Raw genomic sequence first — 13,109 nt, forward strand, 5'->3', positions numbered from 1 at the left:
CTCAGGCTGGTCCTCTGCCACCTCCTCTACTCAAGCTGGTCCTCTGCCACCTCTACTCAGGCTGGTCCTCTGCCACCTCTACTCAGGCTGGTCCTCTGCCACCTCTACTCAAGCTGGTCCTCTGCCACCTCTACTCAGGCTGGTCCTCTGCCACCTCTACTCAGGCTGGTCCTCTGCCACCTCTACTCAGGCTGGTCCTCTGCCACCTCTACTCAGGCTGGTCCTCTGCCACCTCTACTCAGGCTGGTCCTCTGCCACTTCTACTCAGGCTGTCCTCTGCCACCTCCTCTACTCAAGCTGGTCCTCTGCCACCTCTACTCAGGCTGGTCCTCTGCCACCTCTACTCAGGCTGGTCCTCTGCCACCTCTACTCAGGCTGGTCCTCTGCCACCTCTACTCAGGCTGGTCCTCTGCCACCTCTACTCAGGCTGGTCCTCTGCCACCTCTACTCAGGCTGGTCCTCTGCCACCTCTACTCAGGCTGGTCCTCTGCCACCTCTACTCAGGCTGGTCCTCTGCCACCTCTACTCAGGCTGGTCCTCTGCCACCTCTACTCAGGCTGGTCCTCTGCCACCTCTACTCAGGCTGGTCCTCTGCCACCTCTACTCAGGCTGGTCCTCTGCCACCTCTACTCAGGCTCGTCCTCTGCCACCTCCTCTACTCAGGCTGGTCCTCTGCCACCTCCTCTACTCAGGCTGGTCCTCTGCCACCTCCTCTACTCAGGCTGGTCCTCTGCCACCTCCTCTACTCAAGCTGGTCCTCTGCCACCTCTACTCAGGCTGGTCCTCTGCCACCTCTACTCAGGCTGGTCCTCTGCCACCTCTACTCAAGCTGGTCCTCTGCCACCTCTACTCAGGCTGGTCCTCTGCCACCTCTACTCAGGCTGGTCCTCTGCCACCTCTACTCAGGCTGGTCCTCTGCCACCTCTACTCAGGCTGGTCCTCTGCCACCTCTACTCAGGCTGGTCCTCTGCCACCTCTACTCAGGCTGGTCCTCTGCCACCTCTACTCAGGCTCGTCCTCTGCCACCTCTACTCAGGCTGGTCCTCTGCCACTTCTACTCAGGCTGGTCCTCTGCCACTTCTACTCAGGCTGGTCCTCCTGCCACCTCAACTCGCGCTGGTCTCCCGCCACCTCAACTCGCGCTGGTCTCCCGCCACCTCTACTCGCGCTGGTCTCCCGCCACCTCTACTCATGCTGGTCTCCTATCTCCTGCCACCTCTACTCGGGCTGGTCTACCACCAGCTCTACTCATGCTGGTCTCCTATCTCCTGCCACCTCTACTTGGGCTGGTCTCCCACCACCTCTACTCATGCTGGTCTCCTGCCACCTCTACTCGCACTTGTCTCCCACCACTTCTCAGGGCAGTCTCCTGCCACTTCTACTCAATCATTCCTCTCTCGTCCCTCCCCCATCCATCACTCGTACTGTATCCACTTTCCGACCCTCAAACAGCCCTTTGACCACTATTTGCAGCACTTCCTCCTTGGAGTGGTGGCCATCTGAATTGGATTTCCTTTACAGCTGTCAACTTGCAGCTCATCACCACCATTATCATGATTCAGCATCCGTTTTCCATGCTGGCATGGGTTGGACGGTTTGACTGGAAATGGTAAGCCAGAGAGCTGCACCAGACTCCAGTTGTCTGTTTGGCTTGGTTTCTACAGCTGGATGCCCTTCCTAATGCCAACCATTCCACAGTGTGCACTGGTTGCCTTTTACGTGTCGCCAGCACAGGTGCCTCTTATGTGTCACCGGCACAAGTGCCTTTCACTTGCCATTGCCTCCAGACTGTCCAAGAAAATTATTAACTGCATTCATTTTAGCCATGTGGAAGATCTTGTGAGGACCAGGGGATTCAGTCCCTTCTTGTACAAACCCAACAAATACTAAATACAAAAAAAAAGACATATAGATGTGATAATACAGTTCTATATTTAAGAGATGAGGAATTATTTACATTGTTTGCATTTGATGGATATTTCTCCTCATCTTGTTTGTTGTTAACACAATGTTTTGCCTGATATACCCTCCAGCCTTCATCAGGTGTCTTGGGGAAATTTCGAACCTGGGTTCTCATTCTTAAGGTATATTTTTGGATGGTATTATCATTATTATTATTATTATTATTATAATTCCAGTCATGCCTGGAAACGAACTCGGTATTTTGGGGTTACGAGCACAGGCTACTAACCCCAAGATTCCAAGTTCAATTCCAGGCAGTGACCCGAATAATAATAATAATAATAATAATAATAATACCATCCAAAAATATACCTTAAGAATGAGAACCCAGGTTCGAAATTTCCCCAAGACACCTGATGAAGGCTGGAAGGTATATCAGCCAAAATGTTGTGTTAACAACAAACAAGGTGAGGAGAAATATCCATCAAATGTAATTAATGTGATATATGTTATGTATCAGCTCTCCATACTCTGTATCTCATCCACAAGCGTTGCTGCCCACTTTCTCTCCCATCATTTACATACACCCACATCTCTCTCTCCTACATACACACACACACACACACACTAATCACTCTGCATGGCATAGTTTATTCTTTTCTCTTTCTAGTCAGTTTATTTTCTTTTTGTGTGGGAATGCAATTCTTCAATTTTTCTCCAAATTGGCAGAAAAAAGAAGAAAAAAAACAAATGTTGCCATTCACTTCCTCCCTCACCCCTCTCTCTTTCTTTCTCTCCATCTCCCCTTCTCTTTCTCTTCCTCTCTCTCCATCCTCTCCCCCACTCCCCTCACTACACACACCTTTCTCTGAACCTTCCATTCTCTCTCTCTCTCTCTCACACACAAATTCTGCATGACATTTCTATGCATGACATATTCTCTCTCTCACTCTCCCCTCTCCTTCTCTATGTCTCTCCTTCTTTCTCCCCTCCCTCCTCTCTCCCCTTCTCTCTTTCCCTTCTCTCTCCCCTTCTCTCTTTCCCTTCTCTCCCCTCTCTTTCCCCTCCCACCTCTCTCTCGTCCTCTTCTCCTCTATCTTCTCTCTCTTTCTCTCTCTCCTTCTCTCCCCTTCTCTCTCCTACACTCTCTCTCCGCTCCCCTCGCCCCTCCCACCTCTCTCTCTCTCGCCCCTCTCTCTCCTCTCTCTCGCACTTCCCACCCTCCCCACTTTCCATTCATTCCCTCCCCTTCTCCATCCCTTCTCTCCCTCTCTTGTCCCCAACACCCCCACCCCACCACCTCTCTTCTCTTTCTGTTCTGCAACAGTTTCTCATGTAGAATTTAGGTGTTTTATATTTTCTTGAATTTTAACTTTCTTCACTCATACACACACACACACACATTGTTGGAACTGACTGTTGTCCAGTTACCTCTAAATTTCACTCCTTGGGGGGGCAGGGGGCAATCATCAGCTGGGATAATAGCAACGTGTTTTTCAAATAAGTACATGTGTGTGTGTGTGTGTGTGTGTGTGTGTACTCCGTCGGTTGTGATGACGAGGATTCCAGTTGATTAGATCAATGGAACAGCCTGCTCGTGAAATTAACGTGCATGTGGCTGAGAACTCCACAGACACATGTACCCTTAACGTAGTTCTCGGGGAAGATTCAGCATGACACAGAGTGTGACAAGGCATGTCCTTTGAAATACAGGTACAACAGAAACAGAAAGAAAGAGTGAGAGAAAGTTGTGGTGAAAGAGCACAACAGGGTTCGCTACCACCCCCTGCTGGAGCCTCGTGGAGCTTTAGATGTTTTCGCTCAATAAATACTCACAGTGCCCGGTCTAGGAATTGAAACTGTGATCCTACAACCGCGAGTCTGTTGCCCTAACCACTGGGCCATTGCACCTCCACTGTGTGTGTGTGTGTGTGTGTGTACATTGTCAGTGGATCATATATGCAAATGAGAAGCACACTGATGGTTAGGGCAGCATTGTATTTATATGAAGTTAAATATATGTCCAGTCTGTGAAACCACTGGTCATAAAGTGACCAGTGGTCACTTTTATGACATATATTTAACTTCATATAAATATATATATAGAGAGAGAGAGAGAGAAAGAGAGATACACATAAAGCATACATAAATAGCTGTATGTGTCCTATGTAATTCTGCTAACCAAACTTAGAATACTTGGCTGAGTTCTTTCCACTTCATTCCACCAAATAAAACAATGTGTTTGTGCCTGTGCATATATACTTGTGTGTGTGTATTCTTTATTTTCGTTTATATAAATATAAATTGATATACATACACAGCATGGTTTTGTGATTAAGAAGCAGTGGAACTGAAGTATGTGAATGTCTACTTTTAACCCATTAAGTCCCAGAGTAATTCAATTTCTGAATATTACTTTAAAATTATTTACAGATGATTTAAAATAGGTTAAAATTTAAAAAATAATTATTAAAACTCCCTTAGAAATGGAAATACTCGGTGTCCTATAAATAGGACACTGAGACAATGTGTTATAGCTTATTTAATGTTCTCATTTAGTGTCCTATTTATAGGACAGTGGGACTTATGGGTTAACACTGTCACACACACACAAACCCACACACACATACTCACATATATATATGAGAGAGAGGAAAACAGTTTTAAATCTCTGAGTGAGAAGTAAGTAGTAATGGTACTACAGAGAAAAAATCTATTTCCCAGCGTCAAGTGGCAGTCCTGATTAGGACGATGTTACTGCCTTTTTTAGCCTGAGGAAAACATCTTTTCCAGCTGGCTACCAATGCACAACTGTGTCCTTATACCTGCATTAGGACTGCCGCTTTATGTTGGCAAATAGATTTTACTCTCTCTCTCTCTCTCTCTCTCTTACATTTACAGATATATATATATATATATATATATATATATAGGGTAAAAATTAAATATTAATTTTTACCCTATGAGTAAAAATGTCCGTAGACTGCAAATATTATTATATTGATTGTTGTGTGTGTGTATGAAATATATTTATTAAGGCATAAGCATGGCTGTGGTTGAATTATTTCCCAGCCATGCAGTTTGGGGTTCAATCCCACTGCATGGCACCTTTTGGTAAGTGTCTTCCACTGTATCCTCCAGACTGACTGAAACCTTATGAGTTTATTTGATAGATGGAAAATGAAAGTTCATAATGTGTATGTTCCGGTTCTAGGAATATTTGCTGTAAACATTTTTGCCACAGGGAAACTCGCTTTAGAAAACTTTGCCATATTGGAAATTTTGCCGTAAAATAATTTCAAAGATATGGCAGGCAGCCTGATTTAGAGAAATTGCATCTCTGAAAACAATTGTTTTTATTTATATATATATATATATATATATATATATATATATGTATGTTTTTTATAATTCTGTTTTAGATTTAACTGTTTTTTGTTTTCGTATATATATTGTACTAGCAGCTAAGCCCGGTTTCACCCAGTCTGTTTGGATGATGTGGCTATGATCGTTTTCGGTTAGGCATAATCTATAACAGCGTTTGTCATCCTTATCATTTCGGGTTCCCTGTTTCGATTGGATCCCCCAGCTGTATGAAAATTTCCTGACCCCACCCCATCAGAAAACAGCTTCTAAGCAACTGGTTGTTTTAATGGAAGAAGAAAGAGGGGAATTCCATTAGAAAAAGTTTTCATTGATTTTCTTGGTAAGTATGGAGGCCAGGAAAAAAATACAAACTGCATTCCAATCTATGCACCTGTCTCCATATGTGTGCCATTTTTCACGTGAATCCACCCAACCGTTTGGCTGTGAACCTCAAAACAAGAAAGAATACAACGATCGCCCATGTCCAATTTATATTATAGATTACTTTATATTTAAGCAGAATTTTTTTTTGTTTTTTAAAATATAATCATCTTTTAGATTGCTTTATTTGCCACCACCAACCTCCACCTCGTAGCTTTGCCATAATAATATAAGGGATAGGCTGGTTGAAACAATTATATACCAAGGGAGTAATTCATCTTTTTTTCTGTGAAATTGTCTTGCAGTAAAATTTCCTATGTGGCGAACTTTTCCAATGGCCAAAATTCCTCAGGTGAATTTACCTGCAGCAGACTTTCTGGACACATGTATGTTTGTGTGTGTGTGTGTGTATGTTTGCTCGTCCTGACTTCATATGATGGTTATAAGCAAGTGCAATCATCATACAAGTGGTGTCATTTGTGTTTTGTCCTTTGTGGAAACGTGTGAGGGTTGGCGAAAGGAATGGGACTTGGCCAGAGAAAATTTGCTGAAGTGAATTCTGTCTGACCCATGCTAGCATGGAAAAGTGGACATTAAAACAATGATAATGAAAATAAGGATGATTTAAAACCCCAAAAAAAAAACCATGCTGATGACAATAATACATATAGGTTGCATGGTGAAGTGTATTTTGCAACCTCGTGGCTTTAGGTTCAATCTCATTGAACGGCCCCAGGACATGTCTTCTGTTCTGTGTGTGTGTGTGTGTATTCTCTTATTTTTTTACTTGTTTTGGTCATTTGAATGCAGCCATGCTGGAGCACTGCCTTGAAAGGTTTTGGTCAAACAAATCACTCCAAGGACTTTTTCTTTTTTTAAAGCCTTGTACTTATTCTATTGGTCTTTTTTGCCGAACGGCTAAGTTATGGGGACGTAAACACACCAACACTGGTTGTCAAGCAGTGATGGGGTGGGGGAGACAGACACACAGACACACACACACATACGTGTGTGTATATATATATATATATATATATATATATATATATATATATATATAGATAGATATATGTGTGTGTGTATATATATATATATATATATATATATATATACACACACACACACCACACACACACAACAGGCTTCTTTCAGTTTCCATCTTCCAAATTCACTCAGAAGGCTTTTATTCTTCTTTAGACTGTGGCCATGCTGGGGCACCGCCTTAAAGAATTTTAGTCTAACGAACCAACCTCTCTATTTATTCTATTGGCTTTTGTTATGAGATAAATCTGATCTCCTCTTTGGTTTAACACCATCCACAGCCTGCTGGGTCATTTCAAACTGTCCAGCCAATGCCACCATGGAAACGGACGTTAAATCATAGTGATGATGATGATCATCATCTGGACTTTGGGTGCATTTCGCTAAGTCCACTCTGTTGAAAGCATTTAGAACAGGTTTCCAATCCAAGGACAACTGGTTCTTTTGACCCACCTCTTCCATGGGTCAGTGTTTCTGCTACTCTTACTCACCAAATCTGAGTCCGGGATACTTCTAAAGTTGTAACTGACCACTGCTTTCCCTTTTCAGACTAAGTCTCTTCTCAATTGTTAATTTGTTTTCTGTTTTCTGTTGTATGTGATTGTAAAGCGTTGATCTCTGTTGTGTCAGAGTCTGGTTGGTGTGTGTAGCGCTTGGTCAACATGCTGGGACGATAAATAATGCAGTTTGTGTTTTTTTTGTTTGTTTTTCTAGTTGCCATAACGATGCCTTTGACAGCTGCCAGTAAGACCAATGACGATACAATTGTTGGGAAAGTTCATCTTCCACTTCAGATGGAAACGCAAGGAGAAAAACAACAACAACAACAGCAGCAACAAGTGCAGCAGCAGCATCAACAGTTCAAACGCCTGCAGCAGCAACAACTACGACAAAAACAATCTCTGCCACTACATCACCATGAAGTCCATTTAACAGAACCCAAAAGCTTCCATTTGTCCCCCACAAATAAACAGAAACCTTTTCATGAATCTCCAAATTTTGACGTCGGAAAGAAAAATGACCACCGGAAGTTGACCGAAACTCGGTCGCTTCCTTTCTTGTTGAGGACTGAACAAAAAGCATTGGATCAGAGAGCTATTCCGACATCGCTAAAAACCGACGCTAAAGTCTATTATTACCCGTCTAAATATTCAGATGATGGAGTCCGGCTGACAGCTGCCAGAAGCCTAGACACTGTCACTTCATTTAACCCTGCTACCACTTCTAAGCCTGGCAAGCTGCCGTCGGAGCACACTGAAGTGCCACTGTCGGCATTGCGCCACATCAAATCGCCACCTGTCGTCACGGCGAAGGTGTGCGTGAAAACGACGGCTCCCAGGCCAAACCAGCCTCGACACCGAGAAGAAATCTTCGACCTGTTGCCTGGCATTTCTCCCAGTTCTGCATCTAACCCCAAGACGCCGTTACATCGGACTGTGTCTGCCAATTCCCCCGTCGTCCTCACTTCCATCATACCGATCGAACCAAAGATGCAGGCGCCTGAGATTCCACTCGCCCACAAACCTGCAAGCAGCAAATCCAGTTCTCCATCAGTGACGTCTACGGAATCGCTGGACTCCTCATCCTCGGAATTACTCATTCCCCTTGCGCGTTCGCCCTCAGATGATCGTCAACCACGTTTTGTTTGATGAATTTTTTTTTTTTTAATTAAATATTTATAAATATTTAAAAAAAAAAAAAGAACATCATAATATAAATATAAACAAACAAAAAATATAAATATATTAGCTGGATGTTTAACATTTATTTCTTTTTTTCCAACATCCCCCCCCCCCCCATTTTTATTGTTTTCTTTTTTATTTCATATTTTTTTGTGTTTTTCATTTTTCTGGGGGTTTTTAAAAAATTTTTTGTAAGTTATACAAAAATTTCAAGAATAACTGTGGGGCATCCTTGCCTAGATTCTGGGCGAAATTTATAAATGTTGATTTTTTTTTTTCCCCCTTTTCCCCCTTCTCCCCACTCATACAGAATTTTTTCTTGTGTCCTCCTTCTTCAAAGATGTTTATTGCCAAAACCCCACATACACACACACACACACACACACACACACAGAGAAAATGAAGTTGGAAAACTCCAAAAAATTTTTCCAGAAGTCTGAGTGTGTTTGTCTTTGTCTTTTGTTATGATGTTGATTATAATATTATTTCCTTCTCTTATTTTTAACTTGGGTTCATCACACACACAGACACACACACACATACATACACACACAGAGGAACAGTCTAATTGTTAGGATTCCTGGCGTTCAGCCAAGCAGCAGTTTGGCAGATTCACAACATATATATATATATAAAATACAGTATACATTTAAACACATAAAGAATCCACTCGTGGGATTCAACAGGCTAGAAAGAACAGCTAGGTTCTATAACCACAAAAATTAGGGATAGAATTTGACAGGAATGAAATGAAAAAATAAAAACTTTTACCATCTAGTTGGCATTTTTTTATTGCCGACGAGGTGCTGCCTCTGCGCAACATATATTATATATATATATATATATATATATATATATATATATATATACAAATTGAGATAGGGGTTGTAAATGCAACCCTCCATGGGATAACATATATCCAATATACTGCTAGTGAAGTACCCAACAAAGTTAATACATAAATGTCAAGGATTGCAATATATATATATATATATATATATATTTATAAAATTTATGTCCATTATAAGGGCACTCGAGGCGCCTACCTGCTAGAAAGAGGAGCTAAAACCCTCAATTAAACCACCAACAATACTGAAAAATTCAACAGAAAAACAACCATATGCAGGCAAACAGGTTAAACAATTTTGATATGACCAAATACAGCTCAAAGTTAAATATTTTGGTATTTGGATCTACTTGGATCGTGATTTCTAGTTCTGGCCAAAAGCCTCAACCCTCATCAGCAAGTTTTGCCAACTGAAGAAAAAATCCTTTAACTCATTACGTTGAAGTCGACTGAAGTGTTCTGAATTTTGGGGGGAGGGGGCCCAAAATCAGAACAGCTTCAGTGCTGAGAGGGATTCCTTGGGGTTTGAATAATTCACCTCTGGAAACATGGGCCTTTCATTCAACATCCTTTACTCTTATTCAGGAACCTTTTGAGCAGGATGAGCTGCTCAGCTGGAAGAAAATTCTGAGTAAATAAGGAGTAAATATTCAGTATTGAATATTTATATAGATATTATTATTGTTATTATTATCTGCAGTAAATATAAATAGTTGATGATAACAACAATAATAATAATAATAATATAGGTGGTTGCAGGCCTTAAATAGCATTTGATAGCTATAGAATTAAGATTTGAAATTTATATCCATGAAAAGGGCACAGGGCACACAAGGTGCCTACCTGCTAGAAAGAGGAGCTAAAACCCTCATATATATATATATATATATATATATATTTATAAAATTTATGTCCATTATAAGGGCACTCGAGGCGCCTACCTGCTAGAAAGAGGAGCTAAAACCCTCAATTAAACCACCAACAATACTGAAAAATTCAACAGAAAAACAACCATATGCAGGCAAACAGGTTAAACAATTTTGATATAACCAAATACAGCTCAAAGTTAAATATTTTGGTATTTGGATCTACTTGGATCGTGATTTCTAGTTCTGGCCAAAAGCCTCAACCCTCATCAGCAAGTTTTGCCAACTAAAAAAAAAATCCTTTAACTCGTTACGTTGAAATCTACTGAAGTGTTCTGAATTTTCTAGGGCCAAAATCAGAACAGCTTCAGTGCTAAGAGGGATTCTTTGGGGTTTGAATAATTCACCTCTGGAAACATGGGTCTTTCATTCAACATCCTTTACTCTTATTCAGGAACCTTTTGAGCGGGATGGGCTGCTCAGCTGGAAGAAAATTCGGAGTAAATATTCAGAATTGAATATTTATATAGATATTATTGTTGTTTTTATTATCTGCAGTAAATATAAATAGTTGATGATAACAACAATAATAATAATAATAATAATATAGGTAGCTGCAGGCCTTAAATAACATTAGATAGCTATAGAATTAAGATTTGAAATTTATATCCATGAAAAGGGCACAGGGCACACAAGGTGCCTACCTGCTAGAAAGAGGAGCTAAAACCCTCATATATATATATATATATATATATAAAACTACTCCAGCATGATCACAGGCAGCTGGCTAGGAGGAATAAAAGGTAACATTTTTGTTTTCTTTTTAACTCTTAGCTGAGAAAATCCTCCAGAAGATAGAGCTACAATTTTTCAAGCTACTCAAAACACTTTGGATGTTATTATTTAAAGTTGAATAAAATAATAATAATAATACAGATGGGTTGTCATGACGGGTATACTGGGCTTCGTATATTTTACCCCAGTGTCACTTTGATGGCATGCACTGCTCTCTCACTCAATAATAATAATAATAATAAATGTCCTGATGGAATACCTGGCAGTGGCTCTCATGGCTTCTGATCTTAATTGATTGGAAGTGTTATCATGTACATTCTTTTGTCTTGGGATAAAAGATGGGTTTTACAGCAAATATTCTGCTCAATACCACAAATTTGCTTGTCAGTTGTTTGACCATAACCGGTTGAGCACGTCCCTTGGTGGCTGACGATATGTGCATCTCTGATCATGAGCAAAAGTAGTGGGGGAGCATCATAGCCGTGTGTTGAAAGGGATTCTTTAAGGTTTGAATAATTCACCTCTGGAAACATGGGTGGTTCTTTCAACATCCTTAAACAACCCTTATTCAGGGACCTTTTGAGCGGGACGGGGTTACTCGACTAGAAGAAAATTCTAACTGGGCCCCACCTGCAAGGTCATGTGCTGTTTATCTTGATATGAGATCACCATGTCGCACACATATGGTTATAGGTTAAGAACAAAGATAATTCTTCTAGTTTCTTAAGGATTCAAGATGATAGGTTAGCCCTGATTTTCTGGGTTTTATATATATTTTTGTTATAGTGGTGGTGGGCTGAGGTCTTGGTTAGTTTTATATAGGATAGACATGTGATAGTGGTAACGGCCCTACTTTTTGAAGAGTAGACATTCTAGTGATTGATTCTCTCTTCAATATAGCATTTTGCGTGAGAAGGGGTAGATGGGGGGATGGGTTGGCAAAATTATTACTGTATCGGACAAAATGCTTTGTAGCATTCACTCCAGCTCTTTAAATACGTTCAAAGTTGAAATCCTTCTGAGGTCAACTTTGCTTTTCATCTTTCCAGAGTTGGTCAAGCGTACCAGTGAATTACCACGATTGATGGAGTTGACTAACCCCACTCCCCTCAAAGCTTTGTACGTAAATCAGAAACAAGAATTGCGTACAAGGAGGGGCAGGGAGGGTAACCCTGTTGGTGGAGCCTAACTCATAACCCCTTATACAGGGAAGTTATTGAAACCAGCACTGCAAGCTAATGAAACATCCATGGGGTGACAGTTGTCCCTGCTGTTTACTAAAGATGGACATTTCCTTTTCATGGAACCTATTCATTGTTTAGTGGACTGAGGTACACAAAATGTTGCTGTCTGATAGAAGATAAGAACTTCAGACCTTTTGGCTGGTATCCTGTCCACTCAACCACCATCTCTGTGTGTGTGTTATGTTAAATATTTTACGCCTTACAGAGAATAGACCATTGATGACTTTTCTTGACTGTTCTCCATTCTGAGCTCTCTTCTCAAGGAAGGCTTCCCTTTTCTAGGTCTTGGTGGTTCTGAATTGTCATCGATGCCTCTATATTCTTTGCTCTTCTTTCTAGATGATGTGAAGCTGGCCCTAGGCAAACCCATTTTTGCTTCTGGAAGGAGTTGGTCCATATTTTTCTGGCCTCTATCCTTTGACTTGTCCTGCATGGGAGACCTTACCAGGACGTTGCCCCTTCATTGTCATAGCTCCCAAGGTCATTGAGGCATGCAAGTCACCACGTTGCAGCAAGGACTGGACCCTGTGGTGGACTGTGTGTGTGTGTGTGTATTTGTGTAAATGTCTGTGCGTATACATTCATTTGTGAAAATGTGTGTATGTATTCATGTGTGTGTGTGTGTGCGTGTTTCTTTAATCTGCGTCATCCACGTAAATGTGTGTGCATTTGTAAATATGTGTATGTGTACAGGGAAATGTGTGTGTGTGTGTATTTGTGCAACTGTGTGCATGCACTGGGAATAGTGTGTGTACACACTAGAATATAGTATGTGTGTGTAATCTGTAGCATACACACACATGGACACAGATGATGTATATAGAAAATTAATAGTAATTATTATTATTAACGAAATATCTCTAGGTGTAACTTAACAGTAGTAATAATAATAATAATAATAATAGTAGTAGTAGTAGTAGTAGTAGTGGTAGGTTAGTATTAAAGGGAGATAACTTGAAGTTACTCCCCCCCTAATATTACTGCT

The 13,109-nt window shown here is 41.1% G+C and overlaps 1 protein-coding gene across 4 annotated transcripts in view; it reads left to right on the top strand.

The window, feature by feature from the left end:
- Window positions 1-8,414, top strand: part of LOC115222166 (rho GTPase-activating protein 45) — a 181,861-nt gene extending 173,447 nt beyond the window's left edge. For 3 of the 4 annotated variants that reach the window (XM_029792308.2, XM_029792310.2, XM_036511340.1), the window contains one exon: window positions 7,405-8,414. In XM_029792308.2, the coding sequence (XP_029648168.1) occupies window positions 7,405-8,339 (935 nt within the window). In that variant the 3' untranslated portion in view covers window positions 8,340-8,414. The remainder of the gene's footprint in view (window positions 1-7,404) is intronic. The other variant, XM_029792311.2, reaches the window with a different exon arrangement.
- The last annotated feature ends 4,695 nt before the right edge of the window (window positions 8,415-13,109 follow it).

Source organism: Octopus sinensis, linkage group LG19, assembly GCF_006345805.1.
Source record: "Octopus sinensis linkage group LG19, ASM634580v1, whole genome shotgun sequence".
In the NCBI taxonomy this organism is placed as follows: Eukaryota; Metazoa; Mollusca; class Cephalopoda; order Octopoda; family Octopodidae; genus Octopus; species Octopus sinensis.